Source organism: Strix uralensis, chromosome 20 (genome assembly GCF_047716275.1).
Source record: "Strix uralensis isolate ZFMK-TIS-50842 chromosome 20, bStrUra1, whole genome shotgun sequence".
NCBI classification, from domain to species: domain Eukaryota; kingdom Metazoa; phylum Chordata; class Aves; order Strigiformes; family Strigidae; genus Strix; species Strix uralensis.
The window spans coordinates 11,461,715-11,485,814 of NC_133991.1; the positions used below are offsets into that span (position 1 = coordinate 11,461,715).

A 24,100-nucleotide genomic window follows, 5' to 3' on the forward strand; every position below is an offset into this window, starting at 1 on the left:
TATTTATTCACTGCATTAATACTAGTCCTGTAATTGCCACATCCTGCACCAGAACAGACTGTGTCTGCCTGGTTGCAAAGAGGTGCCTCTGACAAAGAACAAATTGAACTAGAGCACTGACACACATGCAGATTGTAGCATTTCCTTTTTTCTCATTGGCATAAAATTGGCAGTGAAAATGGTCCTACTTGGCTATTCAGATTTTATTCATGCTGAGGTTTGTGCAGAATAGTACTTACAGAAGAATAACCATCTTTTCAGTACATTTTTTGTTTCTTCCTCTTAATTATGTTTTAATATATTTCATAGTAAATAAGATCCTCCCACACCATAACTAATTGCTGTAAATGCTCCTCTCTATCCACACGGTAAATTGAGGCACAACCTAGTTAAAAGCTGCCCCCGTGAATCCTAGCAATAAATGACAGTAGACCCAGATCCTCCATGGTTTCTTCCAATCATCCTGAAGAGAGCTGCCTATGAAATGAGAATCACCTCATGAATTTCATAAATACTCTGAATGGGGAGGGATGGTGGGCTTTACACATACTCCCAGCAGATACGGGGGGCTTGTTTAATGCAAAAGACATTGTTCTCAGTGGAGGCATCGTGAGGAGTATTTGCATCGCTAGTCTTTAAAACAGGAGCTCCCAGTCCTACGGGACTTTCATATGGGATTGTGCTGTTTACCATGTTGTTTGTAAACCTTGAAAGAGCACTAAAACGTGAGCCTTTTAGAATACTTCCATTTATTATATCTTGTAAAACAGCCTGAAAACAAAGCATCTTTCTTCTTAATTTCTTGATGCATTGTCTACTTGTGGGATGCTTAGGGATGTAATGGACATAGCTAACACAGAGATGTTCAACAGATGGGTAAGTAGGCAAGTGTTTATCCTGGTTAACTAGCCAAGTGTTTGTAGAGATGAAGTTACACTGGGTAAAGCTGTGGTACGTTTTCCTTCACTGTAAGAAATCTGCCCATTCTCTACCTGATGGGCTGGGTGTGTGCCCCAGCTCTGCTGAGCAAGGTGCCGTACTCAAAGCAATTTTGCTATGTGCAGATAATACCCAAGATGACCCATGTGAAATAAAACCTCCAGAAGCCTGCTGACATGAGAAACATCCCAACGTACTGCAAATCCCCACCCCCACCCCAAATGCACATCCAACCCTAAATGTTGTGAAGATAATAGCGGGGAAAAAAAGTCACATTCCTTTTCTAAATGAATGCTGTGTGGATTCCCCTTCAGCAAGGATGAAAGAAATAAAAACTCAAGGCAATGAAAATATAGGTCTCTGTTCAACTTTAATCTTTCATTTATGTTTGTTGTTTTTCAGTTAGTTAGCCAAAAATACAGTTAAAGTCTTAATCATTCCTCTAAACATAAAAAGGTGAATTTCCTTTCCCATGTTTTTTTTTTTAAACTTACATTATTGATTTTTAAATATGAAAATAATTATTCCCCCTGCTTTTTCTCCTTTGGTGAGCTGTGGTTAGTCCCTCTGTCATGATTTTCCCAAAAATGGCCATATAGCTGTAACATAAAGTAATCTCTGCCAACATTGCCCTAAAGAAAAAAAATACAAGTCTGCTAATATGAAATTCTATTTTACTGTGGCCAAAATCTAAAATTCTAAAAGAAGCTATAACATGTTATATGACAGTAGCCAAAGAAAACAGTTATGTCTGTCTTCAGAGAGAGAACTGGAATAATATAAGGAAATCCCGTTTCTCAATATATTGAGCTTTTCTGTAAGTAATTGGGTAAGATCTGAAGAAATCAGTTCAAAACACAGTCGTCTTAGAAAAACTGTGAATCTTAACCATATGTGAATATTTTACAGGAATGCTATTATAAAAAAAAAAAAAAGAAAAAAATTCATAAGGAAATGTTCACACTGAAATGTTAAAAACTGAAATTTAAAACTTCTAAAATCTGGTCCTAAAAAGAGCCATTTCTTGAGCTGTCCCATTTTATTAGGCAAATGAAAACTGTAAAGGCTTATCTAAGTGTCGTGTTTCAAATGCAGCCCTCCAAAGAGAGGGAATTTCCACAGGTGTGCAATTGGTATAGGTGGTTTAGCTTCCCTTTTTCTTTTCAGCACATCATACTGGGCATGGGCATCCCAGAGAAGGATGCTGTACTAGGCTGAATAAATAGGCTTGACAGAGAAACCTGAAATCCAGAATCAGTAGATTAGATAAAAGGAATCCAGTATCCTCTTCTAAAATTTAACTTTAGATATTCTGAAGGAAGAAGGGGGAAAATTTGTGTTAGTACAGATGAAATTTCTCACATATCTTTCACTAGATAGGATGACCCAGGTGTTGCTCAATTGTGTGTGAGCATTTTTTCTTTGCTTTGTATTGTACCTTCATGTAGGACAATGTAGGGATGGTAAGAATTACTCCACGTTACTGTCTTCCTGATTTGCAGTGTTGAATGTAAACATACTCCACACAAAACCCTTCATAGGCACTTAAGAACAGATTCCTGTTGAAGGTCCTCTGTATAGCTTGTGAAGTGTCCTTCCAGTGTTGTGTTAAAGCTACAGACTTGTAGATAATCCATCCTAATGTTTTCTTTAGAGTTTGGTTGCTTTTTTAAAAAAATTTGAATCTTCATATCTTTATCTTACAGTTCCTTCGAGTTCTTGTGATTTAGTGCAATGGGTTTCATTTTATATAAGAGCGGCAACAGAAGTCCTTGGTTAGTGTCTGGGGGGGACAAGGTTAAATTCTGTATTGAGATAAGATTCATGAGTTGGCAGTTAGAGAGACTACTTAATACAAAGAACCATCAACAGCAATAAAAAAACCCTCCAAAAATCCCAGAACCTTGAATGAGGTGCTAAGTATTCATTGGAAAAGAGAACTCAGGATGTACGTAAGCATCAGGACCAACACTAAAACCTTAGCAGGAGGCAGGAGGATGCTGGCACTGGACCAGTACACCTTGCGTTCGTTCAGAAACTGAACAGGCCGGAAATTTTCAACCATGTTAGTTGAGTTCTTCGCATCAAAGTGGACTGTCGAAAATTGAGAAATCTGCAGACATCAAAAAAATAGATCATTAAATCCTTTTTCCATGGAACACTGGACATTCTGATATTGTATATCTGCAGTGCCTTACTCTGTGGCTTTGTTTTGAGCTGTATGGATGCATTAAACCTTGCAGGAAACAATGTGATGGAGGCTATTTCCAGAGGTCACTGACAGATGACTTCTTTTACCCTTGGAAATCACGGGGACTTCCTTTCTGTGTAAGCCAAATGCTTTGTCCAGCTCAAGGACCTGGTTACACCAGTCCTCTTGGCACGCACAGTCCTGTCCTTGTCCATCACGTCACAGTGAAACAGAGTAAGAGCACTAAGATTTCTTTCTTTCCTTCAAATGTCTAACTGCTTGCGATGTGATGCTGACCCAGAGCAAGCAGATGCTCACTCTTGTGTGATGTGCTATGCTGACCTGTGTGTGGCTGAGCATTGCCCTTGGCTGAAGTGATGAGTACACTGCAGGTAAGGAACTAAAATACAGATGCTGGCTCTTGGCCAGGTTGTGCTGGCTAGTAGCATTGCTGAGAGTCCACTCCAGGACATCTGAATTTTTTAATCATGTACTCTGTCAGCTGAACAATCTGTATTTTTGAGACAGTCATGATTCAGTCTCCTGTTCCTCCCTAAAGAACAAAAATGGGTTGATTAAAGGTGATGCTGATAGACTCAAAGTTTGGATTTTGAAGTATCCTGTCCTGATACAATAGGAGAAAAGCAGTGGAATCTGGGGGTGAGCAGATGACAGCAGTGGAAGTGCTGCTGACGAAGCGCTGAGCTAGGTGTTTACCTGTGGGGTTTTTTGGCTTTCTTGTCACCTCGTCATTTCCCCTTCCTTCCCCTTTCCTGCCATTTTTTGAGAGATGATTTAATAGGGTCAAAAAACTGGCACTAGTGACTGTGTTTAGGCTAATGCCAAGCAAATGTGTGTGTGTGTCATAGGAATAAGGCAGTGGAGCGGCTAACAAGCCTGTGTTAAATGGTGTGAGTGAGCAGGAGGCCAAAGGGGCAAATAACTGTAAGCAGACCTTCCAGGCTGCCCCTCTGCGACTTACCTGGGAAATACTGAGTTCAATTGGCTTCTCAAATACTGTCCAGATGACACCCTCATGGCAGTCGGGAGTGGTGAGGGAGCCCTCATACCGATAGTACCTTCCAAGGTCTTCCTTGGGTGGGAGAAGAGAGCTCAGAGGCAAAGGCTCCATCTGTATCGGTGGCCCTAGACAAACCGTGTGGAAATATCACTTGTAACGAGTGCAGCTGCAGGTATCGGTCACGTCTGTCTCCGAACGCAGCTGCTGCTCAGGGCTACGTAAAACCTCATCCCCGCGCTTGTGCCCCGCACTGCTTGTGAAATCCCTGACTGCCAGCTGCAGGGTCCCGCAGAGCACAAGTTACACACACTCTTGTGTCAACTCTCTGCACGTTTTTCTTCTCATCGTGCTTCCTCCTGCCGAAGCAGAAATACTCACACTGGTGCTGGGGGGTTTCTTCACTGCTAATATGGAGAACTGGATTTTCTCCCATCTCCGATGCTCTGAGTGCTTGACAAACTAACCTCTATCTTTTGGCTTTGACTTTCAAACAACAATCTCTACTACAATTTGAACAGGATTGGACCATGAATCCCCTGGTAGTATACATGCTCAAAATAAATATATGTTACATTTTGACTGACGCAAGTGTCTTACCTTTGTATTTAATATTCTCTAATTCATTTATTAGAGTTGTATAGTTTTTATTTTCTTCTTCAACCTGAAATGGAAATATTTTGATTTCAAATCATGCATTTCTCAACAACTGCTTGCTTTAAATCAATTGTGAATTAAACAGAAAACAACCACAGTGCTAAAAGATAATAACAGGCAGAATATAGAAAAGACTAAAGGAACTAAGTGCTGGCACTGAATGCCTGCAGAAGATACGGAGCCTTAGGTCTTGGACTACTGTAACATTAACACAATCACTCAGCCAAATTGCTGTTAAATTTGAGATGGGCAATTCAAAATTTGGCTACCTACCTTTATAAAGAATGCTAACACAGCCACACCATCTGCCTTTTTCTTTGCTTCTGTTATATCCGGAACATCTTCTCTGATGTGGACAACATGAAGCTGTAACAAAAAGTCAATAATTTGTTCTGTTTCCTCTGCGGTTCGCTGCTCTAAGTGCAGCCTGGCTGCTTCTCTGCGCCTACGCTGCAGCGGGGCCAGAGCTGCCTCATGGGTTGCAGGCTGGGGACAGACAGACAGACGACTCAAGGCCCTTGACCTGAGGCAGGAACTATGTAGTAAGTGGACTATAAATTGGAACTTCATTCATCAACAATGGTATCATTTCATACAGCTCCCCAGAAGGTGAAGCACTCTGTGGACTGCTGCAGCCCTCAGTTTTCAGCCTGTGCAGTGGAACAGGCAGGTTTTTACGTCATGACTTGAAAGAGGGGTAGTTTCCTTCCACCAATCCATGTCTGTTAGCACTGGCGACTTGTCTTGCCTTGAAGAGAATATTTTTTTTTTTTGGCTGCATAGGTCGATTCATGGTTGCAGTCCCAGAAACGAATATATAATCTGAGTAAGCAGTGTGCGAGTGTAATCAGACTGTACAGACTTTGAAACGTTTCTCCTCCCAAGAGGTTATATAACTCCAGATTTGTTGTCTGTCTTGTGCCTTTGCTATGCAAAACTAGTGTGTGTTCCTGCATGTTCTGCTTAGCGAGCAACGTGTCCTCGGTTCTTTATTTCCGCTGTTGGGGTTTCACAGGAGAACTAGCCAATAGTTTTTGTGCAACAGTGTTTTAAAAAGCCAGAGTTCTTGAGTAAAAGTCATAATCCACAAACATTCTCACCTACCTCCATGGCTTGTTTTTCTCCATCTATGCTGTGCTCTGAGCCGGGAAAGTATTGCTGCACATCTTTGACTCCCCAGTGCAAATGAAATTCTATCGCCTTGTATTTTCTTCTCAGACCTCCGCCTTCAATTTTAGGGGATGTGCTTAATGTTACTTTAACTGGGGAAAACAAATAAGTTGTTTAAAAAAAAAAAATCAGATTGTACATTAATAGTATGTGAGAGTAGAGAGATGCATGTTCTTGAGATTCAAATTTATCCTTAAGTTCTGGCTTGTTTTTTCTTACCGAGTGTTCCAGAAGTTCAACTCTGCAGAAGCTGAACTCTTACAAAATGCTAGCTGAGATTAATTTGAGGGGAAAGGGAGAAATATCATAGCCCACTTCCTAGTAATATGCAACAGCATTTGGACATCCCTCTATGGCACAGCACTTGGAGCTTCTGTTCCCATTTCTACCTTGGATTTGCTCTTGAACGACTTGTGTAGAGCCTCACTTGCTGGAGAGCTGAGCTACCCATTATTGCAGTTGAATAAATAATAATAAATAAAATAAATTTGGTGATATTGTTTCCATTTGTAAAATGGAGGAAAAGGACAGAGCACTGCTTCGGGTTGTTCTGGGGTAAGGGTTTTATAGACTTTTATGGCATCCATTGATACATCCTTCAGAGTATCATTGGGTAATTGCGTTTTGAAGAGAACAGGGTAATAGACTGTCTTTCCTTGATTGTACTGAGGGGATTTGTAGGGGTTTGTTCACTGCCACTATAACCCCAGGAGTCAGAGCTACTTATACCTTTCAAAAGACCCTATATTCCTTCATTTTTTGTCTAGGAGAACACCCACTATCACAGTATTCTTAATAGTAAACTTGATCACAGTTTATTTGATTTTTTTTTTTTTTAAGCATCATTTTTATCTCCTGTTGTCTGCATTGTAACATTTGTTTTAGGCAGGGTTTAAAGATATTCCATTTTAATTTAGAGTAGCGTTGCAACTTAAGCCTAGGCATCTAAGTCACTATATATATATTTAATGTGATTCTTGATCTGTTGTTAACAGCGAACCAAAATTTTCTTAGGAGATATTTTTCTAGCTATAAGTCACCATCACTTCTTGTGCTTGAGACATTTGGGATGTATTTTAAAAATCTATTTATTAAGACCTCTACATTAAAGACAGTAGTTTTCTTCCATAGGAAAGATTGTTTTGACCTGGATTGAAGCCCCCGATATTTCATTTCTGTTCTGATTCCAAATGAACTGGAAGCTTGCGTGAGTCATTTGGTTACTTTGCTTTTTTATCTGTAAATGGATGAGTAACATATCTTTGTTGGCTTTGTTTATTTAGATTGTAGGACCTTTGAGATGCTGACCTTTGCTATCTGCACATCATCGAACTTAATGATAGTCTAATCTTATGCAGAGCTTCTAATTGCAGCTGTAATTTAAGCGATAACAGTTCCAGTATTCTACTAATTGTAGCACAGGAATTGGTTGCCTTCGGAAAGAAGATGTTTTAAAAAGCCCAGATTACAAACCTAATCCTTTGCATGGCTGGGAAAGATGAGAGTTTTGACCAATCCTTATGAACATTAATTTTTGTAGATATTTCTATGCACAATCACTGTAATATGTAGGTCAAATATCATTCTGTAATGGGAAAGTCATGAACCCATATACTAATGAAAAGTCAAAACATGCTTTTTTCTTATGGTCTGTCAATATACTGATGTTCTAAACTAGGATCTCTGGCTGTGAAAATCTACCCAGCTGTTTACCTTCCTAACTTTCCATTCTAAGTTAGGAAAATATTTGCCACTTACAACTTTCCATTTTAGGGACTTGGCAGGTAAAACAGTCCATCTAAGATTTTAAGAACACCTATAGATAATTTAAAAAAAAAAAAGGACAACAGATTTATTTTAAAAATTAAGGTAATTTAGCATAATATTGTTGAAGCATCATCATTAGTATTGCTTTTAGTGAAGAAAAGTGGAGGAAGTGAAACAGTGATAAATTACTATGCACTGATTCACTCACTGTTTACTGATTTGTTGTTCACTGAGTCACTGTTTACTGAATCAGTAAGTAGCTAATCAACAAGCTCACATTAGATTACTTCCACGTGTAGAGAAAACAAGTTGAAATCTGAGATTTCAGCTCATTCTCTGAAGAACTAGTAAGACACACACACTGTGAGCCACTGGTTGAATGACTTTCCCAGATTATGTTCTTCTTTAGCAGAATTCTTCTTTGTGCAGAAGCAAGGGTCAGAAAGGGCAAGCCCAGAAATAAAGGGTATAGGAGCATTCAGCAGAAATTATATACCTCTGCCAAAACTGCTGTCCTAAACCTGTATACTCACCTACCTCCTAGTCCTAGAGGTTGTTGTTTGACTCAGAGGTTCCCTAGACATCTCAAGCTCTGCTTCTGCACATGCACAGAACCAATTTCTGCAGAGACACTCAAGGACCGTGTCCAGAATCCAAAAAACTAGACAATTCCCACAAAGTTCCCCGAAAGCCTTGGTTCAGAAGGTGTTCTGAAAGTTTCATTTCTGAAATACAGGGGTGCTATCTTATTTTTGCTTCCTTACTTTTAAGTAGCAGGAGTGATATCTAACACCTTTCCCAGGACATGGAAGAAGCAAATGAATGGTTCCAAGTGAAGGCACAAGTAAATCACATAATAACAGTAATAATATGACAGTACTTGCCTGTATGTCCATTATTTTCTATGTTCCATTTTGAAGTCCCCTTCACATCATATCCCTCAAAATTCAGTGGCTTAAGGCTTCTGTCATAAATTACATTTTTGGTGACAATATTGATAGGTGACTGTTTGTTTCCATTGCAGGTGTCATGTGTTAGATACCATTGTCGAGGATCTATTTAAGGATGAAGAAAATAGGTTTTTTCTGTAGACTGCAAATCCTTGATAAAGTCAAACCACCCAACAGTCAATATATTCTTGCTTGGGAAATTGGAGACATCTTTGAAGAAAAGGTCTTTGGATGTTGCAATTTAATACAGGAGCTTTCTTAGCATATCATTTTTTGTAATTTTAAAAACATTAATATGTGCCCAGAATGTTCTGATACACTTAATAGGAAAATATGCACATGTGAACTGCCACTGAGGCTGGCTGAACAATAGAAGCTATAGAAACTTGGAAACTCTAACTAAAAAAATAAAAAAGCAGTGGTGTTGCTGGGAGTGAAATGCTGTTCCCAGCACAGTCAGTTCCAGGGAGAGCTGGGTAGGACACAGGGATGAGCGAGGGAGCAGGCAGCCTAGGTGGATGCTGCTGGTAAAACAAAAGGTGCAGCTGTAGGTAGAACATTAGGATTTTTCATAACTATCCTCAAGAATTTAAATAGCCGTCTATACCCACCTTGCTGGGGTGATTGCCTCTGGAGCACATTTAGAGTTATTTTGTATTTGTAGCATTACCCTTGGTTGAAACAAAATGAATAGTTAACACAAACACTGGTACCTTCAAAATACCCTTCTTCAGGTATCCTGTTTAGCACTTACGTTTATGTATAACATGATTATGCACCATTAAATGTTGAGTTGTATGAATTTTTGCATTATTTCTATCAAGAGACCCTTTGCAAAACAGAAGAGTCCAAACACTAATGTGATTGGAAAAATAAATTGTTTAGCAGTACCTTGACAGTGTGGCTGTTCGTACTTCTGTGACTGATAACACCAGTGGCTTCCAACTAAAAAAAAGTTAAAAATCAGATATTCAAAATTAGATGAATGAAAAGCTGTACAAATTGTCCCCCCAAAAAGCAGATGTGAAACGGATTTGCAGCTTGTGATCCTCAGAGAATGACAGTTTTGTCAGCTTCTTGGTTTTGTCTGCCCAGTTTTATTAGAGTAAGATGTTTCATTTCTAAAATATATAAACAACAATGGCTGGTAAGAGGTGAGTGCTTCAGCTGTAAAGAGATCTTTAGGTTCTAAAGATTTCTTATCAGTATGGAGCACACCGTGCAGCAAGTCTGGCTGGGCTCTAATATCAAATAATTCAGAAGAGAGCATAAAAACCCTGCAGTAGACAGCTCTTTTCTCTCTCTAGATCTCCTTCTGGTCTTTAATGAATCACTTTAACCCTGTTAATATTCCCTCCAAAAGCAGGAAATACTAGAAATCTGGATGGGTTGCAGTTCTAAAGAATTTGGTATTAAATCCTTGGCTTCAGCAATTTCTTGAGGCAAAAGTTCCACATCTGAATATATGTAGTGTTAAAATAAATTTTCTTTTATCAGTTCTGTACTTGCCATCCTTTCATACACTTGTAAATTTGCTTATACAAGATGTCTTATCTCACTCCATTCCAGGAACTATTTTAAAGATTACTTGGTGCAATAAAGAATTTTAAGAAATGAAGGATCTCATTTCCCGAAAGACATGAAGAATCTTTATTCTAACTCAGCTGTGATCCCATGCAGATGGTTGCAAAATTTTTTAATAGAAAGTCTTAATCTTACTTTTTCATTGTCAGAAGAAATATGAAATTCAGAGGAAGAGAGCTGATTTAACTTAAATATGTGTTGGTCTAGTCAGCAAAGTAAGGACTGTTCTGTTTATCGCAGCATGCTTCAATGGCTGTTTATGACAGTTATAAAGTTTAAATGGGCTTTAGCAGGAATAGTTCTCTTTGGCTATTTAACTTTAATCAATAACAATTCAAAACCTCTTATAATCATGATTAATACTATAGTTTCTGTTTGCCTATGATTAGTAAATTATAGACATTTTAATAAATGACTGATCAATTTTTAGGGATTATTATGGAGGAGTCCTGTCATTAGATTGGGAATTTCCTTAATTTGTGATCTTTTATAACACATCTGCTGGAAGGCTCATAACTGCTTTTAACACATTTATCTTCATATCAGTAGCACAACAATACCATCCATTTATTAAGTATTTAGAAGAAATTAGAAATAGAATCTTGATATAAAATGTTGCTAGCTATAACAACAGAGGAAGCCTTGGATGAGCTTGTGGTAATTAATATAATCTTGAAAAACTGATACTATTTTAGGTCATCTCTCACAAAATTTAAATTTATGCTGAAAACTATAAATAATGCTGTCTCACTTCCTAGTTTAACAAATGTTTAGTAATATTGAGAAGAAAAGTAAACAACATTGCTACATTTGTATTGTAAGAACTGTAGTGATTTCTACATTGTTGTTCCATTAATATTTTATAATTATCAAAGAATTGGTTTCGACAGCATTTTATTTTTTGACGCACTTCTAAACATACACAAAACTTAGCTTTAGGACCTGCCATTTCTAAAATTGATTATTGCATTTTTTTCAGGCCCTTGTACACAAGACAGCGGCAGCACTGAGCAATTTCTCATCTCCACTGGGAAAGAGCAGAACGAGAAGTTCCAAGCACAGAATGTCACGAAGTGCCTTAATCAATATTTTAATCAATAAACACCTCGCAAATACCAGGTAAGCCAATCTTCACAATGCTTGGTTATGTTTCATATGTGTTAGTGTTTGCATGGATGAATGATTGCAGACATATTTTTGGCAGCTGCTCTAGCTCGGCGGTCAGTATAAGCTTTAACAATTGCTGCACCAGCACCCCGTGATCTTTGCAAGTTATACGTGCACGAACTTGCAGGAATAACCTGGACACAATGCTGAAAGGTGGTAGCATCTAGCAGCATGAGAGGATAGTTTCCTGCAAAGGTTTGGTCTCAAACTCTTTGGGATGTGAGTTAAAGCAGAAAGGAAAGTTGTCAGGTGAGAAATCAAGGTCGGTTGAGGTATTCTGGTCTGTTTACTGTAAATTCTTGGAACAAGGTCTACTGCTCTGGGTTTGCATACTGCCTCGCACAATGGGAGTGTGATCATGACTTAGACATCAAAGCATTACTGTAATGCAAATCAAATTTTACGGTCAATATGATTCACAATTAGGAGTAAGTGCAGCAAGTTCATTGTTCATTGGGTGCAAGGTTGTGGAGCTTTTAGACCATGACCACAGAACCATGAAAATCAAGGACAACCACAGGAAACACTGAGGGAAGGTAAATATCACCAAATCATATTGTCAGTGGTCTTGATACAGTGTCTCTGTACCAGAGGAATGAAAGGAAATTGGTTATGGAGCCTTTCATTGCTGAGTCTGAGTCCAACCCTTCTCAAAAAAAGCAACCGCTGACTTTTTACCAGCTGATATGTGTTTGGCAAGTTCTCTCAAATAAGCTTGGGGGTTCCAATCACATCTTAGTAGATCGACACATGAGCACACTAAAAATCTTCCAGCCTGCACATCAAGATGATGGGGAGAAAAAGTTAAAAAGATTAAAATAAAAAAAATACAGCCCTCGGGTGAATACCGCTGCCTCATGAGTATTCTTCCCTTATTCTGCTGAATGCAACATACTCCAAATAATTAGCGTCTAAATTTTGCAAGCTTTCTGCAAAATTCCTAATGCCTATGAACTAACAAAGAATTAGTGTTTTGCTATCAAGTACTTATCAGTTGTGGTTTAGAAAGTTGGATGGTATCAGTGAAGTAGAACAGGATATAAATTCAGCAGTTCATAAGAAAAAGGTCCTTAAAGCTGTTAAACCTTAAACAATCAGCTAATTAAACATTGCAGAATGGCTGAGCAAACAATGAATTAATGTTTATTGTGAATTAGATATTTTTTTTTTTTGGTTGGTGGTAATGTAACATTAGGGAACAGGATCTTTTGTGTAGATACAGCTCAGGAGGAACCAAACTGCCATACCCTGTGTCACTTACAAGGAAAACTTGCATTTGGACTTTGAGTCAGGTGTGATTCCTCCCTACATATAGAGACCTTGCATTTACAATGGTCCTTTTTTTCCCCTGGGCTTTATGGCTTTATTTCTGAAGCAAGAAGGAAAGATACTTGTCACATCCAGTCAGTTGTCTGTGGTCTTAGGCATGATTATGCCCTAAGGTATGTTGTCTAGTCTAGTTTTAATTGTCTGAGCGGCTCCTGCCACTTCCCTTAGGAGACTTTTCCACAGTCTATTAGCCTTCACTGTCAGGAAATGTTTCCTGTTTAATAGCTTACATTTTCCACTTGCTTATCTGCATCCCATCACTCCTAGAAATATCACTGAACCACCCTAAACAATTCTTTTCCCTCCCTGGTGTTTACAGCATTCAAATAGTTCCTTCATAATCTGTAATTCCTGTTCTTGCTTCATCCATCCTTTGTCCCATCTCTTGACAATGTGCCCTTCACCTTTGCACCATTTACACTCCAAAGTCTTCGTTTTTCTTTCTCTGAAGCCCTTTTCTTACAGGGGCTCAGTACAGAGCAGATCTCATCCTGCAGTCCTTTCACCTGACTGCTCTTTCAGTCAAACCTCATCTGCCCCATTCTCTTTCCCAGTGTTTATTTTATTTCCCAGAAAAATGCTGCAGAAAGTGGGTTTTTTTGGTATTTGGGGTTTTTTGCAGTTGAGGTGCTGAAACCACTGTTGTGATATGAGCTGCCCTGGAGGGTTTCATCACTTACTCCCATACCTTGCTGGTACACGTGAGTTAAGCCATGAGCATCCACACTTTTCTCAGATTATTCTTAGGTACTAGCCAGGATTTCTAAATGCTCCTTGCCTAACTGACATTAAATAGACACATTTGCATTCTTGTCACCATTGGAAGTAATATAATTCAGTATGCATACACATTCAGTATACATACACACCTGGACTTACAACTGCTGTGCTACCAACTATATCTGGCTCTTACACTGTGTTATGGATTCTTGATTTAAGTGGTGATGCACCATATCATAGGTGTCACCTTGAGTTTACTGGGTTTTAATTTAGAGTAGGGCTGAACTGGGCTGAAGGCCTCCTCTTCCTTCACAAAGTTCAAGACAGTTAAATTTAGGGAGTCTCTCTTGGCAAGTAAGCAGTCCTACTTATCTCTGTTTCTTCCTTGTCAAATTTACAACTGGTTTCCTGACCAAAGCTGTTTCTTGGCACCAGAATAGCTGGAAAACAATACAATTGCGTATTGTTTTTGTTTTATTGTAAATGTTTTCAATTGTTTTAGCTATCAAGCCTAGCTTGGAAACTTGAGGTAAAAAATTCCTTCAGTTGAGAACTCCCTCTTCTGTTCACTTACGCAGCTGGATGGAGGACAGTGCTTCGGGCTGGAAGCCAGGGTGTCAGCAGTTCGCCAGTGTGCTATTGTGTGATCAGGGAAAAGACCCTTAAGCTCTCTGGACCATGGTCAGATTGCCTGAATTCCATATGTTCCTAAATCTACTTTGTCCTACTTGTTCCCTGCTCACTGTCCTACTTGGACCTGCTGAGCTGCTGCTTGGAAGCCCACGTCTCCTCTGACTCAGTGCTGTGAGACAGGTGGCATTCAGGCTACCTGAAAATTGCCCTTTTAATCTGTCCATCCACACAAAAGTGATACTAAAACAGGTTTTGTCCTTCTGCATAAAGTGGTTGGAAATCTAATAATTTTATATGTTGACGGTTAGCTATTTTTGTTAACTATATTTAAACTCTTGACGTGTGAATGACCTTTTTGCCACTAACCGCCTGAAGTACTGAGACAGTAAGAATATCCTCTGTTGCTTTGTGGTTAAAATCCCTTCTCTCTCTCTCACTGACTGACTCCTTTGTTTGTCCCTTTAGATCTCTTGTCACCCTCTTTCAGCCATGTCCTCGCTGACAATTCCTTGTTTTCTGAGACACACAGCCGATAGTGCTCCCACTGCACTGCTGCTTTCCAGAAAGCCCAGGCTGCCCTGAATGCCACAGTGCTCATTACTGCTCTATTGTCCACCAGGTTCAAATCCATCCCTAAAATCTGTTGTAACTGCTGGCTTTGCAGCGGAGTGAAGGTTGGCCTTTGCCATGAAAATGGCAAAAGCTAGTTTTGCATGCAGTATATTTTTAGCTTTGGTTTGTGTTGGACTTGTTCTATTTTTAGCTTGCTTTGTGAAACTTATTATCTTTAGTACAAAAGGCAAAGCAACTTAAAAGCAAATGGAATCTGTCTTTCTAATTAATGAGATGGCTGAAGACAAACCGCATATATACATAAGTCTGTTTATACATCCTTAAGTATTACATATCCTCAGGAAGTCCTGATCAACTACTTTAACAAGCAAAATGAATTCCAAATGTTTACTTTAGATTTGTGTACCTCTGACCATGTAAAACCAAATGTTTGTGATCATTCATCTCTCTTCTATTCACTTTTACCTGGAAATTTTATTTTTCATAATAATATACATCTCTATGTAGGTACATTCTAAGATATTATGGGGTTAGCCTTGAAAATAAGCTTTATTGTAGTAGTGAATCATTACACGTAACCACATCTGACTTGATCACAGTGTTTATAATTTGCACATGTGTACATAAATCACATGCTCAATGAAGTCTTTGTAACACATACAAACTAAAGGAAAAATCCAAAGAGATTGGAGGGTTCTAGATATGCCCTATAAACACTTGCAAACTACTTCCTCTGTGTCAGAGTGGGGAAAATGTTTTTAGCTGTGACCTGTGATACTGTTGTAGCCTCTGTCACATATATGTGTCCTCATAAATCTCCTGTATCAAAGAAGGAAGTTGGCCTTTAACAAAAAATGAGTATCCAGGGCTAAGGTGATTTGCTTCTGTGTGGTATTTTGCTTTGCTTTGTTTAGAGCACAGGAAGTGTCAAATAAAATTCATAAATCCTTTTTTTTAGTATTTTAAAAAATTAATTCAAACAAATTACTATGTGGCTTTACTGTCCTTTTGTAATCTTTTGTGCTGGCTCTATGATGACTGATCATATGGCTGGATATGTGACCAAAAATTTAATAACAGGCTATCGGATATATTCTGCAACATAACAAAGCATCTCCTGCAGTGCCACAAGAAGGGAAGAAAGCCTGTTTGCATGGAGACAGACACCTAGCTGAAGAACTGGACCTTGCAGCATGTCTTGAAGACCTGAAGGTTTGTGCTGGTTACCTGTACAGCAGAGAAAGGTGTTTCACAGCAGCACCTGCCTCTGAAAATGCTTTTTTGCTTCCAGTCTTCAAAATCTAAATGTAGAGAAACTGCGACTCCAGTTTTCTTAAGTATCACAGTGCACAGCTTTTGCAGCGTATAAAGGATATTCCAATTCTTATGCTGGTAACTTTTTGCTATAGGAGAAAGGAGAGTAATTCTTAAGCTGAAGTAATGTCAGTTGTCACCAGCATATGGCTCCTATGTACAGTCTCTATCCTGCTCCTTTCCATCCCCCAGAGCTGAAGAGAAGAGCAGCAGGAATGCGCCCTGGCTTGGATGCTGGAGAAGGAGGAGGTGATGCAGCACATTGCAGTTCTGCATGAGGTCAGCTAAACAGTGAGTTAATACAAATTGATGACAATGTCGTGTACTCATGCTAGTCAGGCTGATCCTTAAATGGAGCATTAATAATGTGATTGGGTCCACTGTGTACATGGAAAATTGCCCGCTCGTTACATGTCACCAGAAACAGGCTGCAAACCAGTGAACGGTGATTTTTGAACTTGGAGCTGTGATGTCTTGGATGCATCAGCATAGTAAAAAACCTGTCTGCTCAAGAACCTCAATGCCTCGCATAGATGTACACTGCCTTAGGCCAGCATAGATAAAACAAAGCAGGATTAATCTCATCTGTGGTATCAGCCGTTCATCACTACACACGATAGGCAATCACTCTTGAGCAGGTCAGAGGTCATGCATGCGGATGAGGGGCAGTTGTTGGGCTCGTATGGGATGGAGACAGCAGAGGTGATCTTACAATGCTTACATGTGTAATTCTTTAAGGGGAAGTCAGGATCTGCAGATGAAGGGACATTACAGCAAGCTGCATCTGCACAGTACATATTCTTGAATAACGTCACACGTGTGAAGAGAATCAAGGCATTCCTGGTCTGACACAAATGTATCCATTCGTGCAACGCAGATATATCTGAATGCCACCCTGGCAGGCTACAGAAATGTAAGAAGTTAAAAACGTTTCAAAGTTTATTCCATATATGAGTCTAATACTGTCTTGTAGTTGCCTTTTGGGAATCTTCCAGTGATACACAATGTTGTTTCTTTGCCTGCTGGGCTCAGTCCTCTGCCCCACAAAATGAAACAGGCTGTTAGATCTAACTGAAGAGCTGCTCTCTGCCTCCACTGTCTCACCTGCTGCTCTGCCACAAGCACTTTTCTTTCTTTTGCTGAATTTTAGTGTCAAAGAGAGAGTTAGAATGAAATTGTAACACTGCCTTATCACTTTGTGCCTTTATCAAAAACTGCAGAAGGAAATACGTGTAATCTGAGATAACAGGATTTGCACCCTTATGCATCCTGGTCAAGCAGGCTGTATCCATTCTTCTCTCAGTCATAAACCCCCTCCAATTGTAACCCAAATATGACTGTGATAGTGGCTAAACCTCTGTTCACCATAACAGCCCCTCTTACAGAGTTCATCTGCTAAAATTTAATTGCAGGATCCACACTTCATGGGAAAGTTTATGAGTAAAAAAATTTCAGTGTCTCAAAGATATTAAGTACAAAGTGCTGCTACTGGTTCAGCACAGATGACAAAGTTAGCAAATTCTCTGCTGGCTGAAGCTGCACGGAGAGGGGAGAGGACAGAGCAGTGTCAGTGGCTATCTCTTGCTCTCAGTGCATACTCAGCAACCTGACAAATGTCAGCTCTTGTTTCTTCCTGCATACAGTGGATCTGACAGCGATGGCATACACTGATGGGTATGGATGATGGTAGGCAGACTCAGATAAGCCTTTAAATCTATTTTGGCAGCTTGACTGATTGCAAGGAAGAAAGAGAAGGAAGGCCTAAGCGACGTATCCTGCATAAAGATCATAACTTGAGAACAAAAGTCTGTCTGCACTCAGATAGTCGAGGTAACTACTTTGAGATGTCAGTGATAGCTTGTCAGTTATATTTAATCATGTGTTGGATTAGGTGGGTGGAGAGAGGGGAAATTCAGGGAATTCATATCTCCTAAAGCACCTATGGATTACTGCCTAAAGCAGCTATGGCTTACTGCCTTTCTTGTGTGGTCTGGGTCTTATATCGCAGTTATTCTTCTTTTGTAAATAACTGAAAATGCAACTTTCAATCCCAGAGTGTATCTAGGTGCACCAGTATCCCAATTTTGCCAACCCTGAAATGGATTTGAAATTCAACTACAAATATATGTGCAGTCTATACCATTAGAACTGGAAATGGAAGAAGTTACAGCATCTTTTTTTATGTTGCTTATAGAGATATCAGGTATAATTTGTATTTGAATGGCTCTGAGGAAACATCAGACTGAGAACTAATGCTAAGAGCGTCAATGGCAGCACGGTTATGTAAATTTTATGTTTGGGAAAGTCAAAAGTATGTAAGTACAAATATAGAAAATTAGAGGAATCATGTTCTATCATGCATCAATCTTTTGGAGCACTAGAGCATGGACTGTGGGAGAGTGTCTTTTCATGGCTGAGTCCTAGTCTGTGATAAAGAAAAAGGTTAAAACGTTCTGGGGTTCATTCCCTTCCTCCTTAAGAAAATTACTTTTCAGTAACACTTGGAGCTTGCTGTAACCCCACCACAAAGCTTCTGGATGGACATATATTACTGTCCTCTGCAACTGTTACTCTCTGAATGGCATGAGACTGAATTCACCATTAATAAAACCTTTCTCTCAAAAGCTTTGGAATATTCCTGTTGGAACACTGCAGACATTTTGCCTCTCTCCTGCCTGTCTAATGGCAGTACCAGAGCGTCATTGATCTCTCAGAGGAACCAAGAAAGCCATTTGAGGTGCATCAGTGCAGCTATTAATGGAATATGCTAACTGAGATCCATCTAAGGCAGGGGATGAGGTGCTGGACAGAGATTCAAGCTAGATGGTTTCTCTTCCTGGGGCTGGCTGAGGTCTGGGCAGGTGGCTGCACCAATGTGCCTCAGTTTCCTTTTTGTAGAATGGGATAATGAAGCTTGCTTCTTTAGAAAGCCTTGCAAGGACTATTGGTAATAATTTTAAAACATAAGTGCTATAGTATTAAGACAGGTCAAGGCTGAAAGCAGTTTGAAAGGTTAGCAATCAGTCATATGGACTGTGTAAGTCTGGTGAATTATGAGGCTGCCCAGATCAGAAAAAGAGCCCTGGTGGAGGTACATTAAATGAGCTGATAAGTGGATGTCACTCAGGCTAGTTCTGAAAAGTGGTAAGATAGAAATGAAATGCTTATTTTTTTAAAAAAGATACCTTCCAAATATAACAAAAAATAGTTTAGACTGATTCTCAAAAGTTGAGGTTTCTTGAAATGTTTAACCTTTGACTTAGCATAATGTACCCTGTGAAGCTTCCACCTCAGGAAAAGGTTTGGAAAAGAAGGTGGGGGTGAGAGCAGGTTTCTTGTATGTTAATGACTGTGTAGTTTGCCTCTACACTCTGGGAAGAAAGTGGATATAATCTTGGTTGGAGAAAAAAAGCAACAAAAATATTGTATGAGTTCCCTATCTTACTTCCATCTGCTAAAGCTCTGATTATTAACACTAATCTAATAAAGCCTGTAAGGGTTTTCTAAATAGTCTTGCAAGATCCTGTAATAAATCCCTTAATAGAGCAGTAAATTTAGCAAAGTGTTAATCAGCTAGTAATCAATATCAAGCAAACACTAGTTGTAGACTTTGGAAGAGCAAAGGTTCGTTGTGTTTCTGTTTGCCTGCACCACATGTGGGAAGACTCCGGAGAGAGAGTACCTACAAAATACAAACTAAAGAAGAGGGAAGGTATTTCAACTGCCGGGTAAGAATCTGGAAGAGGCAAGCTGCTAAGTCATGGATATGGAGAATTAATTAAGAACAGAGAAATAAAATGTGGGGAACATCCCCATTTCCCGAGTGCTCAGGCTGTGCTCCTTAAGGCACCTTCTGAGCATCTCAGACCTCTGTTACTTTAAGTCTGGCAACTGAATCTTGATCTGCTTTAAAATCGTGTCCCTTTAATAGGCTCTTGGTGCAGTGCTTCCCTCTGATACCTCTGATAATATTGTATCTCTTTTTTTTTTTCCTTAATGCAGTCTAGTCTATTTTAGTGCAAACAATAGACCCTTCATTACTTTTAAGAACTGCAGTGTTTATCTTTAATTTTGAGGCTGTGTGCTGATATTTACATAGGGAAGTTGATTTATTCAATGTTACAGCTGATCTAATAGAAACATAAAAATACCTTCTGCATTTTTCAATACTAATTATAGATCGCTCTTTAATCTAGTCATCGTAAGTGCATACTGTACTTATGTACATAGTGCACAGAGTGCAAAAATAGATGGATCTGCTGGGCTAATGCAGTAAAGACATATTGTTCTTTTTCTCGCAGTAGGCAACCATAAGAATTTCATCTTATAAACAACAAAGCAATATGAGTAGAAAACTAAAACAAGCTATTCGAAGTTTTAAGAAGTTTACAGATAAAGAAATTATACTTTGATTTTTTAAATGGACATATATAACTATAGAGATCAAGTCAAATCTCATTGATTTTTCTTGGAGGAGGAAGGCAACTAGTATCTCTAAAGGTGAAAAAAACCAAAACCACTCATCCATTCATGAGAAAACTCTATACTTGATATTTTACCACAAACAGTAAAAGCAGAGAAATAAATAAAACATTCTTCATTTGTCATATAGAAGAATTAGAGACTCTGTACTGTATGTACTGATACTCAGAAACAAATCATAAACAAGAGTAACCTTGGTACATGGGGTTAGAAAGAGCAGGCAAGGACTTACCTACTGCCTCTGTCTTGAGAATGTGCAGAGAGAACAGAACAAGGAACAGCAATTCCATTATCTATTTTAAATAGGCTCAGTGTTGAAACCAGAATTGATTAGACTTCTTAGTATGTGATCATATTTCTGCTCTCAGTTTTATACTGGAGTAAGTAGTCCTGGACAGACCTGAAAGCCATAGCCAGGAAGGTGAACTCCTCCCCTTTGTAGTTTCTCCAGATTTACCCTACTCCTGATTTGCCTAAATTTATTCATTTCTCCCAAATGAATGGCAAAAGGAATAAGGCTTTCCAGCACTAAGCAGGTAGCCTGTAGTGAATAACTGATACTTTGCAACCTATGCAGGTTTAGTAACCTATTACTAACTGCTACATTTTTATTTACTGGTAGCTTTTTTTTTCCTCCCCCCCCCCCCCCCCCCCATCTGTACCCCACAACCCTCCAAACAGCTACTCAGGATTGGAGCAGATTTGTGAGGCTGGAAAATGGGACTTCTGTGTGCAGCAGCAGGAAATGTTTATTAGGTGACATACCAACACCTTACTTATATATGTTTTTGCACTTAACTGAGAGCACACCTTTTGTTTATTTGTTTGTTGGGGGGGTGGGGGTGGGGATGTGGTGTCCTTTTTTTAAAAAAAACAAACAAACAAACTTAACTTTCCTGCTTCTGGAACTATAGTATAATATATACAGATTTTTTTGTTTTCTGTCCCCGTTACTTTCCTATCTGAATGCTTTAATTCCATGTGTCTGATTCAGCAGCAATTCAGGCTTTATGTCCAAGAAACAAAGCTGTCTACAAGAAATGGCACTACTACTCTTTGCTCTATAGTCTCTATTACAGACACATTTTCATCTTTTCATTTGGGGTTGGATTTTGATATAACTGAGGAAAACAGGGAGTGCAACTTCTTCTCCCCCTCCCCAAATGTGCCTCTGTCCATGGGGATGCAGCCCATGTGCTGGGTTGGGTGCAAGAAGAGGAGCAGGGTGCTTGACCCAGTGCTCCTCCATGAAGGGGTGGGCAGAGTGAAGTGATGTTATGCTGGCTGCATCGAGCAAGCCCAGGCATCCAGCATGGTCTGAATTAAAAAAAAGGAACCAAAAAAGTGCTTCTTGCCTTTCCCAAAAGCTGCGGGCTCCCAGGTGAAGAGTACGGCCGTTCTGCTGTCAGTAGTAGGGTTTTGCAGGATCAGGACCTGTAATAACGACGGGAAATCTGACAGCTGACTTATGAGCAGGTCTTTTATTCATAAAAAGGATGCCTATAAATAACATTCCAACAATGAAGATTTGCTGGGTAGTGTTTTTCCATCCTGGATTAGGTAGATTAAAGCATGAACAGACGATGATTTGCCTAGCACATGGTGCTAAGATAAATAGTTACTGCAGTGACAAGAACAATAAGGGAATTTGATGCATTTTTTAACTTCCTAGTTTGGCAGTCTCGGTGGAGCTATCTAAGCAAGGTGCATGCTGAGCACGTAGAGAGAAATGGGGGCGTGAACGTGGCAGTGTCAGGTGCTGTCAGCCTTCAAGGGCACTGACAAGACATTTTACTCTTAGGCTTTTCTCTCTTCCTTTTTGGGGGATGATCTTCAGTGGGGAACCCAAACCAAAGCTCTTTGATTAATTTTTTTCACTCTATTTGTGTTTAGTTCTCTGAAAGCGAAGAGCCTGCTAGAAACCCTCTGTTTAGAACTGAAAAATCTGAGGGTTAGAAATTTTGATCTTGAAATTCAGGATTCTTGCTTTTGGGTTTTCTTTTTATCTTTTTTTTTTTACCTTTTGTAAACCTCCAGTCTGCCATTATTAAAATGGTAATAAACTGCACTGCAATCATGTAAACTAAGTCTTTATTTGTGCTAGAAAGTGAATGCATACTCAGGGAAAGACATTCCCTGTCCTTATACAGTTTGTAATCTAACTAAGCACGGCAGACATCATGTGATCTTGGTTTTTTTTTCTAAAGAAACTTACCTGACAGGTGCTTGGTTATCAGTTCTCAATGGCATCTTTGCACCTAGGGATATTTTTGGAAGGAACTGTACTGTGGGTGGGTTTTATATAAAGGCCTTTGGACATTGAACCTAAATACATATGAGGATCTTGGTCAGAGGAGATAAGAGACGAAGTTGTGCAGGGAGTCTATTGTAGATCACTGAACTCAAGGATAGCTATTTCTGGTGTAATGATTGCAGTTGTACCCGTAGCTACAGGATAGTTAAGAACAGGAAGGAATATCAAAACCAGTGAAAACTGCACTTATTCCACGGCCTTGAGAGCCACAGCAGCAAAGATTTTGGAGCTGTTCCCCCCAGCCTGGTTTCTGAAATGCATGAGATGTGACATTAGCCTGCTGCTACCCAAAGGGCTTCACGGGCAGCTCGGAGGGACTGACGTGACAGCTAATGAAGCTTGCATGTGTCTGAGCCAAATGATCCTACCATGTGCTGACGGAGGAAGTCCAGAGTTGTTCCTAAACCTTCCAGCTGAGCGCCTGCAGTCCCCTGTGCCCCAGCAGTGTGGGAAGGAGGGGATGAGAGCAGGCTGGGTCTGATGCTGTGGCACAAATGCATGAGAGCCCCAGTCAAAGTCAAGGCGGTGGCACAGCTTCTTGTGCTGGGAGGCCGAGTTGTTGCTCTTAGAAGGAAATTCTAAGGCTTGTGGGGGTGAGACTGACTTGAGTCCAAATCCTGTTCACAGATGAGCTGACCTGGGAGGAATTGTTCCTGCAGTGGGAGAGGGGAGCACTTCCGAGAGACTTAAAACACAAATTAATTTCATGATTAGTGACTGGGTGATTGGGAAACCTACCCTTCAGAGTGAGAGAACACAGTAAGTTCTCTTCATTTAGTTGTAATTTTCTTCATAAGAATTGCCTCACTGCTGAACAGGAAATCTGGAATTTCGTAGCTGTTGGTGTATCAGAAACATTAAGTCTTCACCTTTCACATGACAATGCGGGCTGGCTATGATTCTCCCTGAGTCTGCTCTATTGGGAACCTTGTTCTAATACAAGGTCATTTTCATGGAATAGTTAGAAACATTTGCAGTGGCTCTTTATTTGGCTTTCTGCTCAGTTCTGGTGCATTATCTATTTTAGGCTGTACCTGAGGATTAGACCCTGTATTAGGTGATGTCATTATTAGGAAATCTGAACTTCCCTCCTTTTCCCAGTATTCATGTAAAGCACTACTCTTCATGTGGATGAACAGTCTTCATGTGGTGAGTGATGAAACACTAGCAGTGTGCAGCTCAGTGTTTCCTAGAATTATGATGTGCTCTGAAGGATGTGTGCCTCTCAGCGGTATATTTAGCTGTGGATGTTTACAGCCTGTCTAGTGGCTTTCCCTGGTTTTGAAGCACAC

The 24,100-nt window shown here is 39.7% G+C and overlaps 1 protein-coding gene across 1 annotated transcript; it reads right to left on the reverse strand.

The window, feature by feature from the left end:
• Positions 1–1,292: 1,292 nt before the first annotated feature.
• Positions 1,293–20,924, reverse strand: CA4 (carbonic anhydrase 4). The gene is made up of 8 exons (XM_074890679.1): positions 20,727–20,924; positions 9,584–9,637; positions 8,627–8,797; positions 5,910–6,067; positions 5,079–5,171; positions 4,749–4,812; positions 4,113–4,276; positions 1,293–3,052 (listed from the first exon to the last, which is right to left on the reverse strand). Exons 1-8 carry the CDS (start codon positions 20,782–20,784, stop codon positions 2,864–2,866), a joined length of 951 nt encoding a protein of 316 aa, XP_074746780.1. The 5' UTR covers positions 20,785–20,924; the 3' UTR covers positions 1,293–2,863.
• Positions 20,925–24,100: the final 3,176 nt, after the last annotated feature.

Excerpts from the sequence above, each read along its gene's own strand:
- CA4 (XM_074890679.1), bottom strand. The coding sequence starts at position 20,784 with ATGGAATTGCTGTTCCTTGTTCTGTTCTCTCTGCACATTCTCAAGACA. Across the intron at positions 5,172-5,909 it reads GAGAAAAACAAGCCATGGAG|CTTCATGTTGTCCACATCAG; the intron begins GTAGGTGAGAAT and ends TTTTTGTTACAG. Across the intron at positions 4,813-5,078 it reads TGTTAGCATTCTTTATAAAG|GTTGAAGAAGAAAATAAAAA; the intron begins GTAGGTAGCCAA and ends TTTCCATTTCAG.